The following is a 14,036-nucleotide window of genomic DNA, read 5'->3' as shown; positions in this document are numbered from 1 at the left end:
ATTGACCCAAATTATGACTTTTGGGGTCACAGCCTGAGATGTGGCAACCTTTATTTGAGACACCCATTTCTGTCCCTAGGGAACCACGTAAGTGACTAGAACGGAGACTCAATTGCCCAGTCTCCCTGGTACCTGTCTCTGGATGGGGTTGCTTTGGTTCAAAGCCTGTTTCTCTCACTGGAACTATTGCTGCAGTCTTTTTTGTTCCACCTGGTGTTTCCTTTTCTCCAGGTCTGTCTGGCAAACTCCTTAACCCAGAATGCTCAGTTCCTAGCACCCTCCCTTTGGGAAGCCTTCTCAACTTGCTCCCTAGACACTCATGCTCTGACCTCACTGGACCACAAGGCACTTTAGTGCACAGCCCCCAGCAGAGAGGGGGCTTTTCTCCCCAAGGGCCAGTTGGAGGCATAAATGAATGAATGGCAACCATCTACTCATGCCCCACAGCCATGGATCTGAGGCTTCCTGCAACGTTTTTTTTTTTTTCTAATTTGAAGTCTTATTGAATTTATTGGGGTGACAGATAAGTTTCAAGCATACAGTTCTGCAACACACCGTTGGTACACTGTATCGTGTGTTCACCATCCAAAGCCGTCTCTTCCATCACCCTTTATATCCTTTCCCCCTCTCCCCACTCCTCTTCCTTCTGGTAATCACCCTACTGTCATCTGTGTGTGGGTCTTCTTAACCCCTTCACCTTTTCCACCCAGCCTCCCAACCCCCTCCCCTCTAACAGCCATCAGTCTATTTTGTTTGTTCATTAGATTCCACATATAAGTGAAATCGTATCATATTTGTCTTTCTCTGGGTTCATGTTGCCTCTGGGGACAATAAAAGCCAGGTTGAAATACAGATATCTCTCCTCTGAGCAGAAGGCAGGGATGCACTTGCCTATTGGCCAGAGGCACCTTCCAGCCCCATCTCTGTTTCCCTTGTCGGTAGCTTATCTGTTATCTGATGGATCCCTGGGGGGTGGTGGTGGTCAGAGACGAGGATCTTGGTGAAGATGCCTACCCACCTCCTCCTCCTCGCTGGGGCCAGCCTGTGTGGGAAGGCCACCTCCTCTATGGGCCCTTTGACATGGGGCACAGCACTCACTCTTACCGTTTTTCACCAGTCTGGATGGGGGCCCTTCTCCCACCCCTTTCTTAAAATTCTTACCTACTCGCTTCTCATTTTAACAATTTTGTTAAATATTTTAAATTCACTTTTTGAATAAGCACGCATATGGCATAAAATATGAAAAATGTCTCCTTCCTGAACCTTCTTCCTTTCCCTGGAGTCAAGTTCTATTACAACTTTCTCATTCTGAGACTTCAGTTTCATCCGGATCCTCCCCAGCAGATTTCACCAGCAGCTTCAGGACCGAGCACAGCACACCTGGCTGGGCGACATCCCCACAAGATGCACATGAGCTCATGCAGGTAGGGATGGGAACCGCGGGCTTCAGCATCATGTGTGTGACCTTAGGAGAGCCAGGGACCTGAACCTCATGCATGTAAGTGGTAACCATACGGTATCCAATGAAATGTAATTTTTATTTTCTGGAAGTAAGGGCGAGTAGGATAGGCAAAAGAAGAGGAAGTAAGATATAGGAACTGGAAAGCAAGAGAAAAGGAAATTGACCTCTAAGGCTTATCATGTCCCTTCACGTGGGCCTCTGAGGTCCTTAATGGGCTTGGCAACCTGCCTCCAATACCAAGGCCAGCACAAGGCCAGCACAAGGCCTACGGCCATGGGTACAGCCAGCTTCCCCACGGTTTCACAAGGGGTCGCCACCCAGGGCGGGTGTGCTCCAGATGCCACGGCTGGGGACACATTGCAGTCTGCACAGGAAGCAGGGTGGCACCTGGCTTTAGGTCCTCAGTAGGAGCCACTAACATCTCTATGAATTCATTTTCCTGATGATCTAATTCTTTAAAAAAAATTTTTTAAATGATGAGTAACATCTACTGGTTGTTCTACTAATTGATGCATTCATTGGTTGATTCTCATTTGTCCTGGAGACTGAACCTGCAACCTTAATGTATCAGGACGATGCTCTAACCCAGCTACCTGAGCAAGGCTCTGCCGTTCCTCACAACTACGCTATGAACACCTTCCTGTTCACTTTACACACTTGCAAACTCACACTGAGATCATGCTAATGTGTTAGGCCCACGACCAATTATCTTGATTTCTTTTTTAAAAAGATTTTATTCATTTGTTAGAGGGGGAGGGAGAAAGAGAGGGAGAGAAACACCAGTGTGTGGTGTTGCCTCTTGTGCGCCCCCATCTGGGGACCTGGTCCACAACCCAGGCCCGTGCCCCAACTGGGAATTGAACTGGCGACCCTTTGGTTTGCAGGCCTGCACTCAATCCACTGAGCCACACCAGCCAGGGCAAGTTATCTTGATTTCAAGCCTTTTCACTTCAACATGGAGGCTTTTCATTCTTGTGTTTTAATTTCAGAAGAGGAATAAGGATGCAAAGGTAGGAACCTTACTTAGCAGAATTCAAGTCTTGCGTCTCCCTCCAACCCACCATTTCTACCTGGGTGTTCAAGAATTAATGCCATGATCTTTAACAGGGTACAACATAGTACCAAGCCCAGACTGATATTCTAGATGAGTCAGAACAGACACGTGAATGGCCTCTCTTGGCCTGTGCCAGGTGGAGACGCCCATCTGAGAGCCAGGGCAGCTGGCTCTGTGACTGTTTTGGTTGATGGGCTGCTTGGATTTGGGCCTTCGTACACCATTGACAGGAAGGGCGAGCCGAGGGTCAGGGTCCCGAGTTCTTTGTGCTGGCTGTCACCTCCTTGCTGCAGGGAACTCTGAATTCTCAATGCATTTAAGTGCTCTATTCCTAGAAAGGATGTCGCACCTGGGGATGGTCATCTTGTCTGGGCAGCGGTCTGCTGCAAGACTGCAAAGGCCCTTGATTTTTTTTTTTAAAAGATGATTTTGGAGAGATGAAATAGAAACATCAATTGGTTGTTCCACTTATTTAGGCATTCATTGTTTCTTGTAAGCACCCTGACTGGGGATCGATCCGACCACCTTGGTGTGCCGGAACCACACTCTAACCGAGAGTTCCCTGGCCAGGGCACAAAGGCCCTGCTTGTCACGCCCCCAGCGTCAGCTCAGCTGGGCGGAGACCACACGGGAGGAGGCCACACAGAAGCCAACACAGAGAGCTTCAGATATGGAGCAGCCAGGCTCGCCTGCTGAGAACCCTGCTGCCTCAGCACGTGACCCGTTTCTCCGGAATCCTGCGGCGACTGCAGAATGTTGAAACAGATAAAAAAAGGACACAATTTGGATAGCCATGGGAGATCCACGGTCAGGGCCAAAGCGGCCATAGAAATCAGGAATCCTGTGCGCTGGGCCTATCACCACCCAAGAGCCTTGCCGCTGCCTGACGCTTCCTGGCCTACCTGGCAGCGACGGCACTTCGGGGGGTGGAGCCCAAGAACCAGAGTGGGAGGGACTTTCTTTCTGGTCTCCGTTTTCTGAAGGTGGCAGTCACTGTACTGTATTAAGGCCCGGCTACTCTGCTGAGGCCTGAGAAAGCTGTGCCCTAAGGGCAGGGGGTGGTAAGTGGCTGCCCTCCATGGGTGTGGAAGGGCCTGGAAAGGCCTCTGGGGGCAGCAGGGAGTAAAGACGGCTCCGGTTCTGCAAGGTGGGCCAGGGGCAGGAGGACAGGGCTTGCTTCCCCCGAACGGTGCTGGGCAGGCCCGGGAGGAGACGGCTGTAACTGGTTTCGGAGCCGCGGTGTAGGCTCATTCACGGGACACTCCCACTTTCCCTTTGGGTATGACAGGTTTGTCTCAGCTGTTTGGAGGAGTTCAGGATCCAAGGTGCTTCCTAACGACAAGAGCAGAGGTGGGCCCCAGGGGAGTGTTCTGGGGATGTTTCCGAGAGCCAGCACTGAGGGTCCTGGGCTTGAACAGGCGGCACTTCCTTCAAGGATGGGCCTTCCCACCCAGTTTGGAAAGACGACTTCCCCAGACGGAGAGAATCCATGACCGGGGATCAGGGTGCTTCCGCCCTATTTTATTGCTGGGAAGAAGTTCCCCTCCAGCAGGAACAAGTGAACAACAGCTATGCTCTTGGCACTCAGAAAGCAGGGGCTTCATAATAAAAGTCACAGGCCGAGAGGTTTGCGGCAAGAAATCTGCTTGGGAGCTGGCACTGCATGTCCAGATGAAGTGCTCAAATCTGAGGACTCCCACGGAGGGTTTCCGGGAAGGAAGGTCAGCCCTCGGGGTTACCACACCCAGCAGGGCAGAAACCCCCAGTTCAGACCGCACACACTGTCCCCCAGAAAACTCTCGACTGCAGTCTTTCTTTATGAACGCTTGGTACGGTCTGAAATAATAGTGTTTGTTAACTACTTATGAAATGGCCTGGTACCCCCCACCCTACAAGAATTAAGGGGCCTGGACGGCAGGGGCTTTGCCGACCTTGTAACTATGACTCGGCTGCACACAGATTCCAGTGCCCTAAACACAACAGGCCGTCCAGCGTCTACGGGGTTGATGGGCTCGCAGGACGAGCTGTCGGGAACTGCAGGAAACCCGCCCCACCACACAACTCTCTCAACCACCAGGTCTAGAGGAAGGTGGTCCCCTGGAAGCCGGTTAAAAATGCAGAACCTTAGAACTCACCCAGACCCACTGAACCAGCTGAGGGCGGGGCCCGCAGTCCTGCGGGCGACCCTGATGCGCACTGAGCACGGAAAACTGCTGTTCCTAGTCGCACAGCGAGGGCCTGAGGAATCCAGGTGGAAAGCTAATTGATCACTCAGGTCCTGTTAGGCGCTAGAAACAATTCACACTGAAGTTTATAAGCTGGTCTTTCGGTGGATCAAGAACCAACCTCTCTGACCCCTCTCAGGAAGCGCAGGGCCCCCAGGGGCCCCACCGGCTCTAGCACTCTTCCCTGGAGGACGAGGCGGGCCAGGTCAGAGGGCAAGGCCCAGCCAGCCCACTGCTGTGTGGAGCCGCGTGCTCTCCGCCGGGCCGACACCGACCAGCTCCTTCTGCCGCACTGGTGCACGAGCACCCTGAAGACCACGGCTTCTCTCTGTTTCCTGGACAGGGTCTGCAGCGGTGGGTACTCGAAGGCCACCCTTAAGAGTACGCGAAGGCCGGCTCCCAACTGGGGGCTGGCTGAGCTGCACCCCGACGGACATTCTCGAGGTCACCAAGCAAAATCAGGCCTCTCCGGCAGGTGTGGCGGGCACTGGCCACCCTCTCTGAAGAACCTCCACATCTCTTCTCACCGTGGCCATGGGAATGAACAGTGGGTGAGGGACAGTCAACCGTATGTACGTTCCTTAGGCAGCACGAAGGCGGTGGGTCAGCCAGGAAGCCCCAAGTCACCGAACTGTAACTAGACCAGATGGGGCTGAACATTCAGGCTCTTCACAGCACACGTGAAGACACAGGCCGAGGAACGCAGAGCATGGACGAGAATCCAGAAATGACATTCCGTTTACTCGCTGAAACACAGGAATGTTAGGCCTCCCGGATCAGTTTCCTCCAACCTCCCCAAACTCCCTCCCTTCATTTTTCCGAAATAACAACACAGCGAGAAACACATTTGTACAAAAACCACGTATTATTCCCCCGCACAAAATCGAGTGGCTGTTTTACAGGAATGAAACCAGATCAAAGACATGAAAAGAGAAAGCCACCACTTCCACTGAAACGTAACGGGGCTAACAAGTCAGGTATTCTGCAGGATTATTACCAGCACAGTAAAAATGTTTCCACCTGGATCTTTTAAATTTGAAAGTGATCGCATTAAAAACCTGAGGTTGCGAGGGACCACAGTATGAACCAGAATTTCATTTCCCTTCTAAGACCCCAGTGGAAAAGGTAAGTATTTGGAATGAGTTTCCTTTTGGAAAAACCAGCAGGAAACAGGAACAACCCTGGCCACTGTCAGGGGCACCGGGGTCTGTCTGGAAGCCATCGCGCTGGAAGCAAGCTCCGGGAGGGGCAAGCTCGTCTCCCCTCCCGGAGCCCCAAACGCAAGCGCAAAGGGACAAGGTCTCCTTGGCTCCAGTGCTGTGAGGGTGACCGGGGCCACCTGGGCAGAGGCAACACCTGAGGGTTTGAAAGGCAAATCTTAATTGTGGTTTTATTATTATTATTGTTTTTTTTTGCTTTCTGACATTGAGGAAAAAAGTTCTAAGGTGTTTTACAAACACCGACCTAGACCCTCTCATACGTAAAGCTTTATAAAATACATAGAAAAGAGACCCCGAAGATGTTTCACTTGGCATTCCTTCTCCACGAAACTGCCGCTGGAGGCCGTGAAGCGGCGAGGCCGGGTGCTCCGGGCTCAGCGCTGCCACGATGGCCCCTTCCACACCCACGGAAGGCCAGCGGGGAGGCGGAGGGGACCAGGGGAGGGAACCGGGAGCTCTCAGGTCACTTGTCAGCAGGGCTAGAAATGGGCTCAAGTTAAGGCATTGCTGTGGCTCTTCCTCGGGAGTAGCGCTCCTCGCTCGCAGCCCAGGAGCCCCGGCCCTCGAGGCACCAGGCTCCGACTGCCGAGCGAGCTCCTCCGCGCGACCAGCAGCCCCGCAGCGGCCTCGTGACAGTCGGGGTGTGAGATCTCAGGCCGGGCCGGAAGTACCGCTTCGCTGAATTCCACCTGCCCTGGCTGCTGCAAGAGGTAGTGAGGGGACCTGCACCCCGCCGTCCCGACCAAGTTCCGTGAGCTAAAATGTTCAGCACTATCTACTTACTTTTTTTCTTTTTAATTTTTTTTTAAAGAGGAAGGATAAAAAGAACACATACAAGCAGTGACCAGTGGGCTAGACTCACTGATGGCCCCTGGCCTCGGCCCCCACGACCTCCCTGGCCCGTCCCGGGACGGAGGAACGCCGCTCTGAACGGCAGCCCTCAGAGCTCGTGCTGCCTGCAGACGGACAGCAACGCCCGCCCTGGTCCGACAAGCCGCCTGCATAGAGAACCGGAACCCGTGGGCCCGGGGAGGCGTCTGTGCCGATGCCCTCCCCGCCCGGTGCTGACGAGCGCGTTCCGCCAGGCAGGGCGGGGCCGTGCAGGCCTCGCCAGGGAGAACCACCAGCGGAGGCCCCTTCCCCATCGCCACGGATTTGGGCGCACCTGTGTGTGGCAAAAGCCTCACGAAACGTCACCCTCAGCACCATTCTTAGCTCAGATAAGCAGAAATAAGGTCACTTATAATGCCTTAAGGTTCGTCCCCACTGGCTGTCCCCTCTACCCACCACCATTTTTTGGTTCCTATTAACTTCGGATGCTCTCCTTTAAAGCAATAATAACCAAAAGGGGGGGGGTATGATTATAAAACATCCACAGGGGCCTGAGACAGAGTAAAAAACTACAGGAGAGCAAAAATGATAAAGACATAGAATACCCACACCAGGACAGGGAAGACGCAGGTGACTCTGAGAATGACCAGGGCTCACGGTCACCAGGGCACCCCCGAGCGCTGGCTGAGGACCCAACTCGAGGGGTGTCAGGGCACGGGGAGGGCGGCAGGAGGAACGGGGAGAGACGGACACATGCTTGGGGCTGCGCGAAGGAAAACCCTGAAAGAAACCCAAGGGAGCCAAGAAACGTAGGTCTTGCCATCCCCACCCCAGCTGGCGGTGCCGGGCAGGCGGGCGTGGACGTCCCCAGCGTCCTCCAGGCTAGGGCGCGGCTGAGGCAGGTGGGCCTGCAGCAGGAGGCGGAGGGACTCCATCTGCCGGCGGTGGTGGCGGCTGCTGCTGTGGCGGAGGGGGATCTGAAAACACATCCAAGAGTCACTTGTCATTGTGGAAACACGGGCTCGGGAAAGAAAAATGACACCGGAAGTCGTTTTCCCCATGGCAGACCACCAGTGCAGCCGGGGAGGCGTCGCTGAGCTGTGGCCGGTGCGGGCCAGGCCCGCCTGAGTGCCAGGTCCCCCTACTGCTGCCGCCCCCAACCCAGGTGTGGCCGGGGCGCGGGACGTGACCCAATCTGCGCCCACCCCCCCAGATCCACCTCTTCCACGAATCACTCCGGACCTTCTCAGAGCTCACTCGCTTTTTCATTTGATGTGTATTGTTAAAAGGCTCTCTAGTTTTATCTCTTCAGCTAAGCCCTTTCCTGGGCAGGTTCTGTGTCTCTTCTTTCTCTCACTAGGCTTAGCCTGGCAGGGCACACAATGGCTTATCTGTCCTGGCCAAGGCCAGGGAACTTCCCCTCCTGGCAGCTGCCGACAGGCCGGCCGGCCCGGGGCGGCCCCACTGCGCCTGACCTGCAGTTCCCGGATTTTTGGCCCAAACTGGGTCAGGTCCTGAAGGGAACGTTAGTGTGAGTGTCTGGGGCTCCTTTCTCTTCCAACCTCAGCTGCTCTAACGTGCACGGCAGCCCTAGAGATCGTTTAATCTGGTTTTTTTTTTTTTAAACCTCTACATTTTGCCAGAAATGAAAACACATGAAACCAGTAATTAAAGTGAAGCCTTGCTTACTTACCAGTCAGTTCACCCGCCCCTCCCCGCAGGAGGCTCCCGTCAAACCACCAAGGCTCTGCAAAGCATTTCAAGCCCACCAGCCCAACCTCTTGAGCCGCCTTCCGGTGGAGACCGCGAAGGCCCTAGGAGGGGAGGCCCTCGCCCGCCCGTGGAGGCTGCCCACCACCGGAGACCGGAGAGGCAAGCTGGCAGCGCAGAAGCCCCGAAACACTCACTTCTGGAAGGAAGGGAGTGGGCACAGGGGGCCTGCAACCCGTCCTGTTCTCGAGGTGCTCCACTAAGAGCCCACTGGGGTCACGAGTCATGGGTGATCAAAGGATGGGACAGTGGTAGAGAGCGATGACATCATCTCTGCGACAGGGACGGCAAACCGGCCCACTCTCCTGGCAGGCTGGCACACTGGTGTGTTGCCTGGAAGGCTGCAGGGCAAGCATATCCTTGCCAAGGAGAGGGGGTGCCCACTACGCTGCAGCCTCTAACCACCGACTCTGAACAGATCACACCTTCTCCTATTGCCGCGACCCCACACATGCGCCCAGCCAAACCGCTGTCTTTCTCCTGTGCGCCCACCGTGTCCCAACTGCTAGGGGTCCGGGCAGGACGAGCCTCGCCTCTACCCACGCGGCCTGCCCCCTGGCCCTGGGAAGGGTCCTGGAGCGCCACAGGGCTCTCCAGGCACTGCAGGGCCCCGTGGCCTCATGTTGAAACCCCACGCTACCGTCCAGTCGGGCATTTCTCATTTCCCCACTGCAGCCCTGGGAGGCCGGATTCTCGTGCGCCCCGGCTCTCTCTACTGTAAATGGGAGCTAGCGCTTGGCACGTCCGTGAACTTCTAAATGAACGTGGGACCACAGATGTGGCATTTGGGGGCTGCTCTCCCTGAGGGGGTCTGCAGGAACGGAAGGCAGGGCAGAGCCTCCGAAGCAGCCGTCGGGAGGCCGCGGCCGGAGCAGAGCACGGGCTCTGTGGGAGAAGCGGCCCGGCTGCGCACACGCCGTCAGACCGGCTGCTCAGCGGCACCTGCGCCTTCTCCCCTGCGCCCGCTGGGCCCTCACACCCTCACGACACAGCCGTTGAAATCGCCTTCCCTGGTCTAAGCAGCCCCCACCCACGTGTCAGAGTGGCTACAAGCAACCACTTCGTTTTTCCTGCCTTCCACTGATTCCTGTTCTTTCCTTCCTTCTCACCCGCTACTTTGGAGCCCTGTGTTGCTAAAAGGCTCCTGTAGAGAAAATATCCACTAGCAGCTCAGTGGGCTTACCGAGACTCAAAGTGGACAGGCTCAAACAGACAGGAGTGGAGAGGAGTGTCCTTTCCGCCCCTCAGAGCTCGGGGTCACAAGTGCACGCCAGGGAGGCCACGGCGCACGAGCCCAGCGGCTGGAGGTGCTCTGTTCTCACCCCCCGAGCACCGGCCATCAGGGTGCCAAAGAGCACCAGCCAAACACTGACATTCCGGAACCCTCTGCCACAGGCTGCACTGTCTGGGGACCTGCCAAATCGCAGAGAACAAAGCCCCCCCCTCCCCGTCCACAGCCTTCCCGGAGCGACTGTTCCCCGGGCAACGCGCCTGTCCCCCCAGCACGCTACTCACACATGCCGTTGGGTGCCGTGAGGGTCACCCGGGGTCCTAAGATGTTTCCCGGCATCGGCGGCATACCGGGAGGGGGAGGGCCACTCCCAGGGGGGTGGATGTTGGCTGTAACGGTGGGGATCATGCGGCCTGGCAGGGGCTGCCCAGGCATCATGGAGCCCGGGCCTGGCATCTGACCTGTGGAGGGAGATTTAAAGGCCTAAGGTAAGTGCACTGGGAAGGAAGCGGTCAACCACCACCCGAGCCTGTTAAGTGTAAACGAAACCCCAGCTCTCCAAAGGACCTGAGACGCCAACGCAGCAGGGCCTGCAGCAACCTCTGTGCCCACGTAAAAGAAAATTCCGGGGGGTGGGGAGGGATAATGCAGCAGGTCTGTGGAGTGAATGACTACCCTAAACGCTGGTAGAGGCGGGTAGCTGTAAGATGTGATCACAAAAGCAGCATCCGGAAAGAAAGCATTCGTTCGGGTCAGGTGGGGTGAACAGTGAATCTCAAGTACCTTCCCGAGGATACCGAATGCCACGCAGAGACCACAGGGGACGGAGGGAGGATGCTACCAGCAAGCCGCTGCACAAGTCGCTGCACAATCCGTGCACCACGGCTGAAGTCAAGACTGAGCTTCACACACAGGCTTTAAGGGGAGGTGCACCCAGGAGGGTTCTGGTCGCTACTGTGAAATCACCACTCAAAAGGGATTCTGATTGGAATCCCTTCCAATCACCACTCAAAAGGGATTCTGACTGGAATCCCCAAGTACTGGTCACAAAAAAACCTCTCCCTGTCCCCCACCACGAAGGCCCCTGCAGCCCCAGAGAACCAAAGGGGCGGGGTGGGGGGTGAGAGAGTGCAGAAGACCACTCACTCCTTCATCTCCTCCCACTGTTTTGGAATTAACGACAGGAGATGCTAGCCGCAGGCATCACAAAATACCTCCTGTGCTCGGCCTCACGCTGAGCCCCCCTGAGCGCGTCAGCAGACTTTCTCTGTAAAAAGCCAGACAGCAAACATTCAGTCTTTGCGGGCCACGCGGTCGCTGTCACAGCTGCTCGCCTTTCTTCACCTTTGCAGCTCGAAGCCGCCAGAGAGGCTACATACACACAGGATTGCCGGGCCCCACACACCTTTATTTATGAACTCTGAACTGCGACTTTCAGGCAGCTTTCATGGGACACCACTGTTCCTCCTCTTCTGAGTTTCCCTCAGCTACTTCACCTGTAGTAAACGTTCTCAGCCTTGGCCCATACAAAAACAGGAGCTGGGCCAGCCTGGCCTATAGGCTACAGTTTGCTAATCCCACTCCAGTTATGATGGTGGATGTTTATCAGTCTTTGAACTCAGTGGTTTGGTTGCTGGGCTTAGGTTTTTGTTGTCTTTTTTTAAGATTTTATTTATTTGGAGAGAGGGAAAGGGAGAAAGAAAGAGAGAGAGAAACATCAATGTGTGCTTATCTCTTATGTGGCCCCCACTAGGGACCCAGCCCGCAACCCAGGCCTGTGCCCTGACTGGGAATCAAACCAGCGACCCTTTGGTTCGCAGCCCGCGCTCAATCCACTGAGCCATACCAGCCAGGCTGCTGGGCTTAGTTTTAAAGAGCTACAAAGGAAGGTAGTTCAATAAGCACACACCAGGGCTGCAGCCCTTTCCTACAAGGGCAACTACTCTCTGAAGAATGAGGAGAAAGAATCTCTGCAGTTTTTTCTTGTGTAAAAATCTACCTACGTGAGGTCAACTCTATGAGACCCCAGGTAGGCATTCAGACATGAAGTCCCGAGACAGCTGGAAACAAGAATGCCCGAGGCCCAGTCTTGGGAGACCTGGGGGACGGGCCCCCCTGGCAGCTGGCTGGCGGTGAAGACACACGGCGCGGTGCGGGAGAAGGCTTCTGTCCCTGCTCAGAGGAAGGCCTGTCTCAGAAGACACACGAAGCGGCAAGCCCGACACCATCTATTTCCAGTGTCTGGTCGCGGACCCAGGGCCCAAGGACCACACGTGGAAACAGGTCTTTGTACACGTGCTGCAGTTAAGGAAGGATCTTGAGGTGAGATCACCCCTAAAAGTAGTGACGAGCGTTCTCGTCCGAGCCACGTGGAGAAGACAGAGAGGAAGAGGCGACGTGAAGACGGATCGAGGGGGATGTGGCCACAAGCCAAGGAGTGCTGCCAGGCACCCGACGCTGAAGGAGGCGAGAAACAGACCCCTTCCTACAGCCCCCAGAGGAAGCACGGCCGCTCGAGAGTGAGAGCCGAGTTCCTAGAACTGCCAGAGAGTAAGTATTGTTACCCCAAGTCACCGAGCTTGTGAAAGGGGAAGACGCAAAGACGGAGCGCCTTGCCCGACACCGGGAAGTGTGTCAGCAAGGGACCCAGATCTGACCTGGGTATCCTGGCCCCAGAGACGGTGTGGATGGAGGTCTGGGGTGGGGGTGGGGGCCCGATCTCTCTTCCAGCAGCCCGTGTGACACTGACCCGCTGCCACTAAAGGAGCGGGCTAGTTCTTCAGCCCACACCCAGCTCCCGACAGAAACCATCCACGCCGGCAGCTCAGTGTGCGCGTCCCCACACAGAAGCCATCTGGCGATTCAGGTGCAGGCCCCCCAGTGCTGTTTCTAAGGCTACCTGCTCGGCGGCAGTGGCCCTGCTCACCTGTTTCCCCATACCTTTGCGACAACAAGCTGGGAGAGGTCAGCTTTAGGGTTTCCCAAGGCCGTAAGCCCAACCACCAAAGAAACCCCTCCATTCTCCTAGCGATTCCAGAGCCTTCTGACCAACACCATTTTCCTAGCCTCCTGCCGAGAGCAGGGCAGCAGTGTCACTGGGATACGGGTGCTCGGGGCGTGAGAGACGACGGCTCCTCGGGAGAGGCGGCAGCACACGGAATGATCAGAGGGGAAGTCCTGCTGGTGGACCTCGTGCAGAGAGGCACTTCTCACGGAAGCTCGGAGGGACAAGAGGGAGCGTCCCTGTGCCACCCAGAGGTGCTGCGGCCGCAGTGCCGGTGCGCCACGGGCAGGCCAGGGCAGGGCACGTGGAGAGCCGACAGGGAGAGGAGCAGGCTGTCTCGCTGGAGCCTGGCCCTGCACCTGCCAGGCAGTGGCAGTCACCTCACCGACTCCTCCAGGTCGGTGGGAAGACGGGCCCAGTTTTCCGATGAGGAACTCAGTGACGGGGTGTCTGTCACCTGGCCCAGGCCGCAGGAACGAAGACTGAGCTGAGCTGCAAACCCAGGTCGCTCTGACGCCCAGGCCCGCTCTCCCATTCACGCCAGCCTGCCTGGATGGAGGGCCTCTCCTCGGGAAAGCAGACGTCTAAGGCTCAAATTTGACACGGGACAGGATTTAAGAGAATTGGGGGGAAACTACAAGTCAATTTCTCGTACAGCAGCTTCTATCCTTTTGAAATCTGAGTATCCTTCTGGTTTTTCTGGTGTCCGATACAGGCCTCACCGTTTTCAAGCGGATGACGACATCCGAGGGCATTTCTGGTAGTTCTCACTGAACGTGGAGAAGCCTGGCCCGCACGAGCCCCACACGCACAGGCGCAGGCCGTGACCGAACAAAGAGAGAAGTGTTTATGGCCCTGGCCCGGCGGCTCAGCTCGGGGGGAACGCCGTCCCGGTACACCAGAACTGCAGGTTCAATCTCCGGTCAGGGCGCATACCAGAAGCAACCGATGAATGCATAATAAGTGGAACAACAAATAGATGTGTGTGTCTCTCTCTCTCTCAAATCAATAAACTAAGTAAAATTAACAGCAAAATGCTTACGTACGTATCTTCCACTTTAAAAAACTCAGGTGTCTCCTTCCCCAGTAGAGAGGGAGGTGAGAGAGAAAGAGAGAGAGCACACGGGAGCCGTGGGTCCTCACGACAGCACCGTCAAAGCCTGGCTGGTGGGAGTCTGACCTACATACGAGCTTTTTTTCCTCTCCTTTTTTTTTTTTAAACAGCAGGCATCTGAAGCC

At 55.7% G+C, this 14,036-nt stretch overlaps 1 protein-coding gene across 1 annotated transcript in view; it reads right to left on the bottom strand.

The window, feature by feature from the left end:
• Positions 1 to 5,587: 5,587 nt before the first annotated feature.
• SMARCC1 (SWI/SNF related, matrix associated, actin dependent regulator of chromatin subfamily c member 1) overlaps positions 5,588 to 14,036 on the bottom strand; it is a 103,051-nt gene continuing 94,602 nt past the window's right edge. The window contains exons 27-28 of the mRNA XM_045856603.1: positions 10,078 to 10,254; positions 5,588 to 7,769 (exon numbers count right to left, since the gene is read on the bottom strand). Coding sequence (XP_045712559.1) covers positions 7,675 to 7,769; positions 10,078 to 10,254 — 272 coding nt within the window. The 3' untranslated portion in view covers positions 5,588 to 7,674. The remainder of the gene's footprint in view (positions 7,770 to 10,077; positions 10,255 to 14,036) is intronic.

The sequence above is a fragment of the Phyllostomus hastatus genome, unplaced genomic scaffold, assembly GCF_019186645.2.
Source record: "Phyllostomus hastatus isolate PE091 unplaced genomic scaffold, TTU_PhHast_1.1 phas_scaffold_129, whole genome shotgun sequence".
NCBI lineage: Eukaryota > Metazoa > Chordata > Mammalia > Chiroptera > Phyllostomidae > Phyllostomus > Phyllostomus hastatus.
The sequence above is the reverse complement of the archived record's forward strand: the minus strand, read 5'-3'. Positions and strand labels throughout refer to the sequence as shown.